Below are 13,853 nucleotides of genomic sequence, written 5' to 3'. Positions count from 1 at the left end.
CCAGGAGAGTACAGAGCAGGAGGGAGAGGGAAATGCACACGTCTTCACAACGTTGCCAACTTATTTGTTTTCTCAAATGAGGACAGCACATCCACCATCGATCCTCACCACCATTTCCGAAGACAGAGGACATGGTTATCTCACAAAAAAGATATATCGTGGAACAAAGGACATTTTCCCCCACGGCAGGGTAGCTGGGACACACCCACCTTGCTAGTTTTGCTGTAGACCAGTGAACATTTTACCCTCACAGGATACAATTCCACGAGCACATGTTTGCAAACTGCTGCTCCAGGCACAGTGAAAGCAGCGGTGAGAAATTGTGCAGACGGTGACCTCAGTTTTATTAGAAACCTTTCTAAACATTAGCATGACCTAAGCTCATTTTCTTATGTAAATCCTAAATGTGGCTCACCAGGGACCTGCCAGCAGATAAATACCGTTGGAATGTGTTTATACGCAAATTCCACTTGTTTTATAGGACTGCTGGCCCTGTGTGCTCCCAAATCATGTGACACATGTAGATGGTGCAAACGGAAGTGCAACCAATGTCTAGATGCCTGGAATATCTCCACTCCCTCCTTCCCAGGAACCACGCATCGAACACGGGCAGCACGGCCAGGGTGGGTACTATCCCCAGGACCTGACATGTGCCAGTGTGGTGCCCCACCGGTGATCCTGCAGAGCTCACTATGTCACACTGAGTCCTCGGAACCCTGGCCCCAAGGAGGGAGAGTGCCGACCCTTCTAAGCAGGAGGCGCCCGTGGAGGGAGCTTAGCAGCTGGCAGCACCCCGATTCCACCCCTGGTCAGACCAGGGGACTGGAGAGCCGCGGTGGGTGCCAGACTTGGGGGAGCACCCCAGATAAACTGCTGCTCAGGCAGAGACCCACCTGTGACCAGGGCTTAAGTGCAGTGGATTAACTTACACCTGCACAGGGGTATTTTGTCACGTACCTAAGGCGGTCCGTGGCCCATCGCTATGCAAGGAAACAATGTCCAGTGACCAAACGGCCCATTCACAGGCTCCCAGACGTCCTGTCTCGCTGACTCAGGTGACACCCCTGCAGGGGGAGGCCGCGCGGGGCGGGCCTGGTGCTGGGGCAGCAACGCGCGTCCCCACGGGACGCGGGGGCACTTACTTGAGAACTGGATGGAGAAGCCCGACTTGCTGATGAAGAAGTCACTGTCGAACTGCAGCGTGAGCGAGCTGAACGTGCTGTGGATGTCGCCGGGCAGCGCCGAGCCGCTCCACTCCTTCAGCAGCACGTCGCTGTCCACGGGGCCGTCCCACACCTTCAGGATGTCGTGAGCCAGCTCCGTGTCAAACACGATGAAGTGGAGGCTGCCGAGAGAGAGCACAGCCCGTGGGATCGCGTGGCGACAGCCCGTTCCGCGAGGTCCCCCACGCACAGTTAGGGCACAGGGTGCGGCACCCCCAAACGTGCCCTGGGGCTGACAAGCAGGGGGGCGCGGGCCCTGGCCGGAGCCCACGGGGCCCGGGACGTGAGCTCAGCACTGGCGTCCGCGTGGGGTGGGCCCGGGGGACCACTGAGCTGCAGGCCGAGCTGCTGCCTAAGACGGGGCCGTTCCTAGCGAGACGGCCAGCTCTTCTGTCACCCAGAGTTGTCCCGGGCCCACTAATCAATGACAGCTTTGTGTCAAGCTAGTGGATGTCAGATCTTTCACGGATGAGGTGCCGGTGTTGCTCTTGAAATGCCCACGAGGGGCAGCACCCAAGCTAGGAGGAAACCGCTTGCCAAGGTGGGACCTTTACCCCAGAAAGCTGCGGGCCACCGGTCTGAGTGAGCAGACGTCACGGTGTGTTTGTTCCTACAAGTGCTATTTGCAGAAAAAGGCATCATTTGAAACACCAACCCAAAGGCAGAAAGGCATATTACAAAGCCCTTTATAAAATGTAAAATGTTTCTACTGGATTTATAGGTATTTTCCAGAACAACTTAGAAGTCTCCACGTCCCTGTAGCTACTGGTAGAGGCAGCAGGAGAATTCTAGTCGCATTTACAATTCAAACAGATCAAAGGGGAGCTAAAATACCGACAAAAACCTGTCTTTCTTGAAGTTGGTTTATAGTTTATTGACTACCTAAAGCACAAAACTGTAAACATCAGTAGATGACACGAAAAACTGGACACAAACCCTAAGTATTGATTTTGTGCATATTATACCTGCAAACAGATCTATCGCATCCTGCTCACAGCACAAAACGTACAGTATGTGACTAAATGTTGAACGGAGAGCACGTTTCCTACAGAGAACAGTGCGGCGGGCAGCACACACTGGGTGGCCCATCCTCACCGGTGTTAAGGCTCGGCCGACCTGCTTCAGACCTTTGTAAAAAATACCTTCCAGATACAGTCACACTCTCCCCACCCCACTTCCTCTTTTGCTCTCACCCCACGTTCTGAAATTGCAGTGCACTGTTTCCATTTATACTTTCACAATTTTCCTGTGCGTGGGTGTGCATTTGTCTCTTCAAACAATATACCGTATTTTGTGTGTTTAACAAAATGACATAACTGATGTCATTTTGCCCTGTGCACGCTTGTGTCATTTTCAAGTTGCTTTTCACATTCAGCATCATGTGGAACTCCTCATACTGAAGACATGGGCTTTGTTAATTCCCTTGAGAAGCGTGAGTGAACGCTTCAGTGTCTAGTCCTCTACTAAGAGCTATTTTCTACGCTTCAGGATAACACATGGTGCTGCAGGAGACGTCTCGTCCTAGGGTCTCTAGGCTCCAAGAGACAAACGGCTGAGCGGTCTCCCAGGTGACTGTGACGACTCACTGTCACAACAGCACAGAAAAGTGCCTTCATTTCGTCAGATATCTACCATAGTTCAGTGGTCGTGAGAAGAGAAAAATGGTGTGGGATGGTACATTGTTTAAATGGCATTTCCCTATTTGTGAGGTCGGACATCTTTTCACATCTCTGAGACATCCACCCCTTCAGTATACTTCAACAGTCCAACAAATATTTACAAGCACTGACTGTGTGCCAGGCCTGCTGGAGGCCTTTGCGTCCATCAGTGAACTAAGCAAAGAACCTGTGACCAGGGAGCTCACATGGCAATGGGAGGACACAGCATGAGCCAATAATAACCAACTAGACGACGTATGCGAGTAGGAGGGGAATGCAACTGAAGAAAACAAGCAGCAGAGTGGAATAGAGCAGAGGCTGGGCCGAGACTGGGGTGGGGGAGATTTAAGGATCAGACGGGTGGTGAGGCCTAACATTTACCATGACATAAACTTTACTTATCATGTGGACAAGGGGAGGTCTGAGAGACCTGAGGAGGTGGGAAGTCTGTCACATTCCGTCAGGACCCAGTGTACCTGGGGCAGAGCGGGTGACGGACACCTCAGAGCTGAGATCCAAGAAGTAATGGGTGCTGGGGGTGGGAGCCTGGGGAGGGGGAGAAACACACTTTGAAGGAGATTTTAAAGATGGCTTTAGGCTGGGTGATATACGAATGTGTCGTTTTTAGTGAAGCAGTTATCTCACCGACGATTTAAAAACAAGCAAACTACCCTGCTTGTTGTGCTGACAACAGACCACAGGGCAATGTGGGATCAGGAATTGCTGCTTGAGAGCCGCAGGTGGGAGATGGGCAGAACCACACGCTGGGCAGGTTCTGAAGGCAGAGAAAGTGGACTGGGGGAGGGCCTGCGAGAGAGAGGACGGAAGGTACTTGGCAGTTTTGGCCTAAGAAATTGGGAAGGTGTGGTTGCCATCAGCTGAGTGACAAAGGGTGCTGGTGAAAATGTTTGACGGGGGAAGACCGAAGCTTCTACTTGGGACCCGTGGAGTTAAGACGTCCACACTGGACATTGAGCAGAGGCAGATGCTCACGCAGATGAGGGATTCTGAAGATAAGTCTGGGTGGAAATAAGCAACGTGTCTTCAGCAAAGAAATGGTTTTTAAACTCCTGGGCTAGCTGAGCCATTAAATGTTTGGGTGAAAAAGAGAAGAGGACCACGGACTCTGAATGACCTGATCACCTACGTTTGCCAGCTTTGTAATGAGCTGATCATCTCTTTTATTATTGTTTTCAGTTTATATTTTATTCTTGCTGAGAGATTCTGTTACATAACCATTATCATTTTAAGAAAAATCTGCTACTTACTATGCTAGGAGGATTTCTGTTTTACTACATTGTTGATCAGGAAATATATTAAATTCTATTGTTATTTTTTCTCTATTTTGATGATCATATTGTTACTTTTTTCTTAATATATAAATGGGATGAATCACAGAGTTCAGCTCTTAATTTTGATTTCTTAAACTTTACTTATCTTTTGACAAGTAATCTTAGCCTCATTTAACGAATTAGACCATTTTCTTATGTTTTTCTTGGGACTGGAAGATTTTTCCAATATATTGGTATAATATATTATTTAATATAATATTGTATTATAATTATATTATAATATATTGTATTATAATATACTATTTTCAATTTTCTATAAAAAGAAAATCTATTATATGGATATATCTCTATTTTCATTGCTCATATCAATTATTGGAGCCACTCATATTTTATCTTAATAAATCATGTCAGTTATCTGTGAACTCAACGATATTTCTTTTAAAAATCAGTCTGTGGATTTTTCAGTTGTCTGTGTTGTTTCTTTCACTTTTTTTTTTTTTTTTTTTTTTTACTATATGTGTTGTTTTTCTACTACTTCTTCTAATTTACTCTGATACTATTTTTCAAACCCCATTAGGTAGAAGCTCCACTTGTTGATTTTCCAGTTATCTTCTTCTTCTAATACGTGTATTTATGGTTATAAATTTCCTATTAAGCTATGAATCCTAACTTTTTTATTTTCCAATTGGAGGAGGTGTTTGTTACTTTCTAGCTGTAGGTTTCTATTTCTGTTCCACTGGGTCAGGATACAGAGTATAAAAGACAACCAGGCCCCGTGATCACCAGTTATAATCACTATTATCCTGGAGGTCGTAGCCGCTGTAACAATACAAGAGAAAGCCTTAAGCTTTGGAAAGAAAGGAAGTAAATCTCTTATTCTAGTCAACATTATTGTACACATAGAAAAAATTTAAAAATGTACAAACTCTTAGAATTAATAGCTATTTATTTATAGAAGATAAATATAAACTACAATTCATTTTCAGAGCTACAAATAGAAAATGAAATAAAAAACTATCTACATCAGCATCAAAATGCATGTTATAGCTAGAAATAATTCTAAGCTATGAAAGACTTCTTCCCAGAAAACTATAATTTATTACTGATTATATAACAGCTAAATGAATGGAATACTGTACTGTGCTGGGATCAGAAAATGCATTGTAAATGATGTCAGTTTTCCCTAAATTGATCTTTTGATATAATGTGATTCCCACAGAAATCCTAGCAATTCATTTTTTAGAAAGTAGCCAGTGTTTGTCAAATTCATGTGGAAATGCAAAAGGTCAAGAATAGTCATGGCAATCACTAGAAAAAAAGAACAAAGCTGGAGAATTACTATACCATATATCGAGACTTAGAAAGTAATTAAGGTAGAAAGGTTTTGCACTGAATAGACAAACACATCAATGGAATTAAGTTCAGGAACAGACTGACATATAGGATTACTGGGTTTATGAGAGAAGTCGCACTGTAGAACAATGATGAGAGACTGACTCTTAAGAAATGGCCAATTGAATTTCACGATGGCCAGAAAATTACTTGAATCTTCCTCATGCCATACACAAAAATTAATTCCAGATGGAATGGAGACATGAATGTGGAAGGCAAAAATAAAACTTCTATAAGGAAACCTAAGATAATAGTTTCATAATGTTGGGGAGACAGAGTTACTTAATCTGGACACAGAAACACTAAGAGTGATCCCAACACAACATTTGATAAAACAGAATTTAAATGAGAATAAGAAACCCACTAACCATAAAAGGAAAATGAGTCTAAATGAATTCAACTCATTGAAATTAAGAATCTGTGCTTATCAAAAGACATCATTATGAAACTAAAAAGACTGACCATAGAGTATAAGAATATAATCAACAAAATATTGCATTCAGGATGTATAAAAGACAGACATTCCAGTACAGAAAAAAAGGTGGGGAGCGGCAAAAGTCTTCAACTGTCAAATCATGAAAGCATGTAGGCCCAAGGCCAATAAACATATACAAAAGTGATGGCCTTGACCAGTCATCAGGTAAATTCAAATTAAAACTTCTATAATCCCACTAGAATGGCTAAAATGGAAAAGAGAGTTAATGCCAAGTGTAATTGGAAGGGAGAGTACCTGGAAATCAACTACCTGTAATGGGAATGGAGCTATTAATAGATATTGTCACTTTGGAAAACTGACAGTATCTAACAGAGTCGAATGTAGGATTCACCATTACCCAGCAATTCTAGTCCTAGGTATAAAACCAAAGGAAAACCACACATACATTCACCAAATACTACATGAAAGCATATCCAACACACCACTATTTGCAGTAACCCCCACTGGATTTAAAAAAGTCCACGTGTCCATCAACACCCAGAAATGGAAAAATGTTCCATGTTCATTAATCGGAAGAATCAACATAGTTAAAATGGCCATATTACCCAAAGCAATCTATGGGGATGGAATCCCCATCAAAATGCAAAAGAATGAAACTGGACTTTTATCTGTCTCCATGTACCAAAATTAACTCAAAATGGATCAAAGACCTAAACATAGGCCTGAAACAATAAACTGCATAGAAGAAAGCATAGGTATTAAAGTTACGGACCGTGGGTTTAAAAGAGTATTTTATGAATTTGATCTTAAAACAAGGGAAGTAAGAGCAAAAATAAATGAATGGGACTATATCAAACTAAAAAGCTTCTGCACAGCCAAAGAAACTACAAAGAAACTGAAAAAACGAGGCAACAAACTAAATGGGAGAAGATATTCGCAAACAACGCCTCCAATAAGGGACTAATATCCAAAATATATAAGATACACATAAAACTAAACAACAAAAAAACAAACAATCCAATTAGAAAATGGACAGAGGACCTCAACAGATGTGTCTCTCAAGAAGACATACATATATGCCACCAAACTCAATAACTTAGAAGAAATGGATGAGTTCATAGAAACATACAGCCTTCCTAGGCTGAATCATGAAGAACTGGAAAATCTAAATAGACCGATCACCAGTAAGGAAATTGAATCAGTCATCCAAAACCTTCCCAAAAGCAAAAGTCCAGGAGCAGATGGCTTCACTAGTGAATTCTACCAAACCTTCAAAGAGGATCTAATATCTGTCCTACTCAAAGTCTTCCAAAAAATTGAAGAAGAGACAATACTCCCCAACTCATTTTATGAGGCCAACATTACCCTGACACCAAAACCTAGTAAGGACAACACAAAAAGAGAAAACTACAGACGAATATCTCTGATGAATACAGATGCAAAAATCCTAAACAATATTCTAGCAAATCGAATGCAACAATGCATTAAAAAGATTATTCATCATGACCAAGTGGGGTTTATTCCAGGGGCACAAGGATGGTTCAACATCCGCAAATCCATCAATGTGATACATCACATAAAATAAAGGATGAAAATCATATGATTATATCAATTGATGCAGAAAAAGCATTTGACAAGACACAACATCCATTTTGATTAAAACACTTAATAAAATAGGTATAGAAGGAAAATACCTTAACATAATAAAAACCATACATGACAAGCCCTCAGCTAATCTCATAATTAATGGTGAAAAACTGAAGTCCTTTGCTTTACATCCAGGAACACGACAAGGTTGTCCCCTATCACCTCTGCTTTTCAACATAGTGTTGGAAGTCCTTGCCAGAGCCATCAGGCAAGAGAAAGAAACAAAAGGCATCCAAATTGGGAATGAAGAAGTTAAATTATCACTCTTTGCAGATGACCTGATGCTATATATAGAAAACCCTAAAGACTTCACCAGAAATCTATTAGAAACAATAAACAAATACAGTAAAGTTGCTGGCTAAAAAAAAAACAACGTACAAAAGTTCACTGCATTCCTGTATACTAACAATGAAATCACAGAAAAAGAAATATAAAAAAATAACAAGGAAACAATTCCTATTGCAATTGCAGCAAAAAGAATAAAATACCTAGGGATAAACTTAACCAAGGATGTGAAGGATCTATATGCGGAAAACTATAAGACATTTTTAAAAAGAAATTGAAGAAGACACAAAGAAATGGAAAGACATTCCGTGCTCATGGATTGGAAGAATCAACATAGTTAAAATGGCCATATTACCCAAAGGCATATACAGATTTAATGCAATCCCCATCAAAATCCCAATGGCATTTTTTAAAGTAAAAGAACAAAAAATCATCAGATTTGTATGGAACCACAAAAGACCCCGAATAGCCAAAGCAATCTTAAGAAAAAAGAACAATACTGGAGGTATCACACTCCCTGACTTTAGCTTGTACTACAGGGCAACAATAATCAAAACAGCATGGTATTGGCGGAAAAACAGACACATAGACCAATGGAATAGAATTGAGAACCCAGAAATATATCCACATAAATATGGACAGATAATTATTGACAAAGAAGCAAAAAACATACAACGGAGGAAAGACAGCCTCTTCAATAAATGGTGCTGGCAGAATTGGATAGCTACGTGCAAAAGAATGAAACTGGACTGCTATCTGTCACCATGCACCAAAATTAATTCAAAACGGATCAAAGACTTAAGCATAAGACCTGACACAATAAACTGCATTGAAGAAAACATAGGTACTAAACTTATGGACCTTGGGTTCAAAGAACATTTTATGAATCTGACTCCAAAGGCAAGGGAAGTAAAAGCTAAAATAAATGAATGGGACTATATCAAACTTAAAAGCTTCTGCACAGCAAAAGAAACCATCGACAAAATAAAGAGGCAACCAACAGAATGGGAGAAGATTTTTGCAAACAGCACCTCTGATAAGGGGCTAATATCCAAATATACAAGGAACTCATACAACTCAACAACAAAAAAACAAATAACCCAATTGAAAAATGGACAGAGGACCTGAAGAGACATTTCTCTAAAGAGAACATACAAATGGCAAATAGACATATGAAAAAATGCTCAACATCGCTAATCATCAGAGAAATGCAAATAAAAACCACAATGAGCTATCACCTCACCCCAGTCAGAATGGCTTTCATCAGCAAGACAAATAGTAACAAGTGTTGGAGAGGCTGTGGAGAAAAAGGAACCCTCATACACTGTTGGTGGGAATGCAGACTGGTGCAGCCGCTGTGGAAGGCAGTGTGGAGGTTCCTCAAAAAACTAAAACTAGACTATGACTCAGCAATTTCTCTCTTGGGTACCTACTACCCAAAAATCTGAAAACATTAGTAAAGACATATATACTTTATGTTCATTGCAGCTTTATTCACTGTGGCCAAGATATGGAAACAACTAAAGCATCCTTCAGTAGGATTGGATAAAGAGGATGTGGTACATATACACAATGGAATATTTCTCAGCCATAAGAATAGATGAAATACTGCCATTTGTGACAACATGGATGAATCTTGAGATTATTGTGCTAAGTGCAGACAGACAGAAAAAGAGACGAGCCATATGACGTCACTCATACCATGTGTGATATAAAATTGAAAGCAACAAAAGAACAAGACAAACAAAGAAATAAAACCTCATAGACAGAGACAATAGTTTAGTGGTTACCAGACGGTAAGAGAGAGAAGCGTGTGGTAGATGAGGGTAAACAGGATCAAATATATGGTGATGGAAGGAGAACTGACTCTGGGTGGTGAACACACAATTTGATATATAGATGATGTATTACAGAATTGTACACCTGAAACCTATGTAACTTTACTAACTAATGTCACCCAATAAATTTAATATAACTAAATGAAAAGAACCCCGAATTTCAAGCTCTCATGTTTTCTTCTTTAATTCAGCAGACAGTAAATACGCAAATGCACTTCTCTTCAAAAAAATACCTTTTTAAGATGTCTACATATGCATTCATTTTATAGCCGTATAAAATTAGTATTTTTAATGAAGACAACTGAGCCTGCTCCCTAGAGTGTGGGGGGTCAGATGGAAGGCCTAGTGAACACCACGGGGGGACAGGGGATCGGAGGTGCTATGTGGAGCTGCAGGGATTCAGGTCACCGACGGGAAGGCCCCATGAGTGTGGGAGGGACAGCAGCTGAGGATGGTAAGAGGTTTGCCCGGATCTCCTATCATGGTAGTGATACCACACACGCAATCACTATAGAAGGAAGGTAAATGTAGGATGGAAACATCGAGTCCGGAAAATAAAACAGGTCATTTTCAGACGGGATAATAAAAACGACATTTTTGTTGAGGGGCTGACATTTTAACTGAGTCCTAGTGGATGTGAGGCCACACACAGAAATGGGTGAGCCAGGTCGAGAGAAACAGCTGGGACGGCAGGTCAGGACCGGAGACCAGCACCTTGTTTGTGCTGACACAGACGCCCACGGGAGTGGCTGAAGACAAGTGTGCCGGAGGGCACGGAGAGCCAGGTCACGAGGGGCTTCAGGGCCGGCTAAGGGGCTGCCGTTCGCCCCCAGTGGGGGTCTGCCCAGACTGAGGAAGGCCAAGGATGGATCTGGAAAGGTCTGCTGGAGAAGATTAAAGCAAGAGGAGAGTGACGTGAAGTGAGACTGGGAATGGCAGATGAGAAGAGACGAGAGAGAAACGATGAGTGGAGTAGGCCTGGGATTTACACACAACTGGCTTTTTCTCAGTGCCTATTACAAAGGAATTGAATGCAATCAACCATAAGAATACTGAGAGATGCGGCATAAGGCCTTGACTCTTTTTTTTTTTTTTTTAATTAGGGAAACTATTGGGTATTGGGGAAGGAGAAATAGGAAGATATAATACTGAAAGTTAAAACCTCCAGCCACCCGGAGAAAATGGACATTAGCAGAAACAGGGAAGGAGGGAGGAAGAACAGGACAGGGAGGATGACAGCAGTGACAGTGACGAAACCGAGCTGTCTGGGGTATTTGTGAGGAGTCTGTGTGCGTGGGACAAACGTGTGCCCGCGTCCCCACCCTCAGCTGTGTCCCCGCGCCGTTCAATATTGCTTCCAGTGTTATCACTTTTCATTCTTATTCTGCACTTTCATCTTTGTGGCCGATTCCCTTTTCTATTTTCCACTTTTGTAAAAGGTCGATTAGGTTCACCGCCGGGAGACAAGGAGACACACAGCAGCTCACTTTGCTGGCTGTGCAGGAACTAAGGGCGGGGCCTAGTGACCCATGACCCACAGGCTGTAGGGGCCGACACGTGACCAGTTACTGACCCGTGTGCATCTGCGATTGGTGCAGGGACTTGGGAACTGAAGAGCAAAGAGAGAGGTCTGTCCTTCCTGCGGTTCCTCAGTTGACCTGTATGGTCACTGGGGGCACTGGTGTTATTCACTAAAACCACGGAGACTGACATTGTGTGGACCAGCGTCTCGCAGAGTGTGGGGCGCCCACAGCTTCAGTCCCCTCACTTGTCCTCAGGGGCTCGCAGGGGACACTAGAGCCAGTGGCGGTGCCCAGGGCCCTGCAGTGCAGCCGTGCACAGCGGGTACACTGCATGTGCTGCAGCCCCTCATCTCCTGACGGCAGATGCGTTCTTGACCTGTTATTTCCTCATCTCACCTACAAGAAGACAGGAGGTATCCGCTTTGGTCTTTACAGGAGAGGAGGAAGGTGAGCTGCCCGGATACCTGGCCCACGCCCATCTGCGAGGCCAGCCGACGGCTCCCGCCCTGCTCCCACTCAGCACGCTCACCACGGCTCCACACAGGGCAGGAGACCAGTGTCCCGCGAAGGAAAGTCGCCTGCCTCTCGTTTTCCTCCTGAGTCTGTTTCTTACAGGGATCTTGAAGTCGGGCCAAGAAGAAATTAAAACATTCCTAGATCTCCAAGCCAGATCCCACCTTAGTCTCTCTACAGCCCAGCGCAGCTAGAAAACAAATTCCAGAGGAGCCGAGCACCAGTAGTAAACGTGTCACCAAGTCTGCGAGGGGCAGTTTTGAGCATCTTGGTAATTTTTCACACGCCTCTCATGTTTTTAATACAGCATGAGCTCCTCTAAAAGAATCCACCTCAACCATACCTGCAAATGCCATTTCCTGACAACAATTAGAACAGAAATACTTTCCAAGTAACTTTTCCAGACAACTGCACTTGTAGAAAAGCAATTAAAACCGAGGTCCAGCACACACGTGTGATATGCACCACGCACCCTTACTGCTGTTCCCACGCCCTCACCTTTATTACGTAAACCACAGCTGTGCTCAGTCCTGAGCTACAGTGCGTCTCGCAGAGAAATGCTGACGTGTGACTCCTAAGTGGCTGCATTGATGGCATCAGGCTTTTGATTAAGTTCTGCTCAGGTCTATAGGGTAACATTACAAACCTCTCCCAGACCCCCGTGTGCTCCAACAACGGCTTGGGGTCTGCTACTGCCCGCAGTGAAAAGTTACAGTGGGCCGCGAGGAGAAATGGGCCCCAGTGAAATCCGCCCGCCCGTGACCGTGACCGGACTTGCTGAAAGCAGCCCCTTCGCAGTTTCCGAGGCTCTGTGCTTATTCATCTTTCCTGAGTAAAAAACATTTACATTAAAACATGATCGTATGAGTGGATGATAATGAATTCTGTTTATGTGAAGAGTTTTTAATACTCGAATTAATCCCTGGACTCACCCTCACGTGACTGACATGCCGCATTTCCAAGTGAACAGCGTAGAGACCGTATTAGCTGCTACCAATGAATAACCAAGGTTCACTCAACTCGCCGACAAAGTGCAAAGCTCAGAGCAGACCCCAGTTTTCAGAGGACTAGTACCATCTTAAGCCTAAAATTACACAGTTTGTGCTTTTAGGTATGTTATTTTCCACACTGCTATACCAAAAAACAGTATATGTTTTCTGACTGAGGAGAAATCGCCAGAAACATTTTGAGGTGAAGCTGAACATCAATTCAGAAAATTAATCATCATACTGATGAGTTCCTTAACTATCTTACCAGAAAGGACTTGACGTCTTACATAAAAAGACCTGTTTACCAATTTGGTAAGGAAAATTCTCGTTTGAAAGATATGTAAGAAGAAAAAAATTCCAGAGCAAGAAATTGGGGTGTGTGCAATGTCTCTTTTTCGTAGGATGTTAATGGTTAAATATCAGCCAGTTCATGATACAAAGTTATGCATTTTTATTACTTCCACTCATTCTTTGTTAATCTCTTTTCTTTTTTTACTGGAATGTCAGTTAGTACTGGTTTCACCTGCAAAGAACGTCTCTCCCTGGGACTGCACTTAGGACACTGCTCATTCTAATTCTCAGGAAACAAATCACAAGGGGACTTTGGAGAGATACAAAAATTTGAAATCCTCCCTAAAAAAACAGATCCTGTTTCATGAATCCTAGATGATTCTTAGATTTTTCAAAATCAGAACCAGTGTAACAATGGCTTTCCCACGATTCAGATCAAGCCTTCAAAGTTAAGAACTAATATTCTTTTTATTTAGTTCAATGGAAAAGTGCTGCACTGATTTTCACGAAGAATGCAGAATCCTAAATTTTGTTACATAAGTATGCCTTAGTTTTCTCCCAATAGATCACTAATTATCTAACTAAGATTTATCTTGACGGATGTCACACACGTTTACCTGCGGCAGCAGATGACGTCACAGGAGAACCAGAGCACCTCCTGTCACTCCACGCGGGAGAGTAAATACCATCCCGCTGTATTTACTAAGTTTTAAGATTGCAGGGTGATGAGTCCATATCTGTTTAACAAAGGCACTAAGTTCCTTTG

General features: G+C 42.8%; 1 protein-coding gene across 4 annotated transcripts in view; it reads right to left on the bottom strand.

Moving 5' to 3' along the window:
• The window catches only part of CSMD1 (CUB and Sushi multiple domains 1), a 1,600,646-nt gene that overhangs the window by 235,890 nt on the left and 1,350,903 nt on the right, over positions 1-13,853 (bottom strand). For all 4 annotated transcript variants that reach the window (XM_081046432.1, XM_081046429.1, XM_081046430.1 and 1 more), the window contains one exon: positions 1,143-1,345. In XM_081046432.1, the coding sequence (XP_080902558.1) occupies positions 1,143-1,345 (203 nt within the window). The remainder of the gene's footprint in view (positions 1-1,142; positions 1,346-13,853) is intronic.

The sequence above is a fragment of the Rhinolophus hipposideros genome, assembly GCF_964194185.1.
Source record: "Rhinolophus hipposideros genome assembly, chromosome: 4".
NCBI lineage: Eukaryota > Metazoa > Chordata > Mammalia > Chiroptera > Rhinolophidae > Rhinolophus > Rhinolophus hipposideros.
Note: the sequence above shows the minus strand (reverse complement) of the source record. Positions and strands in the feature narration are given on the sequence as shown.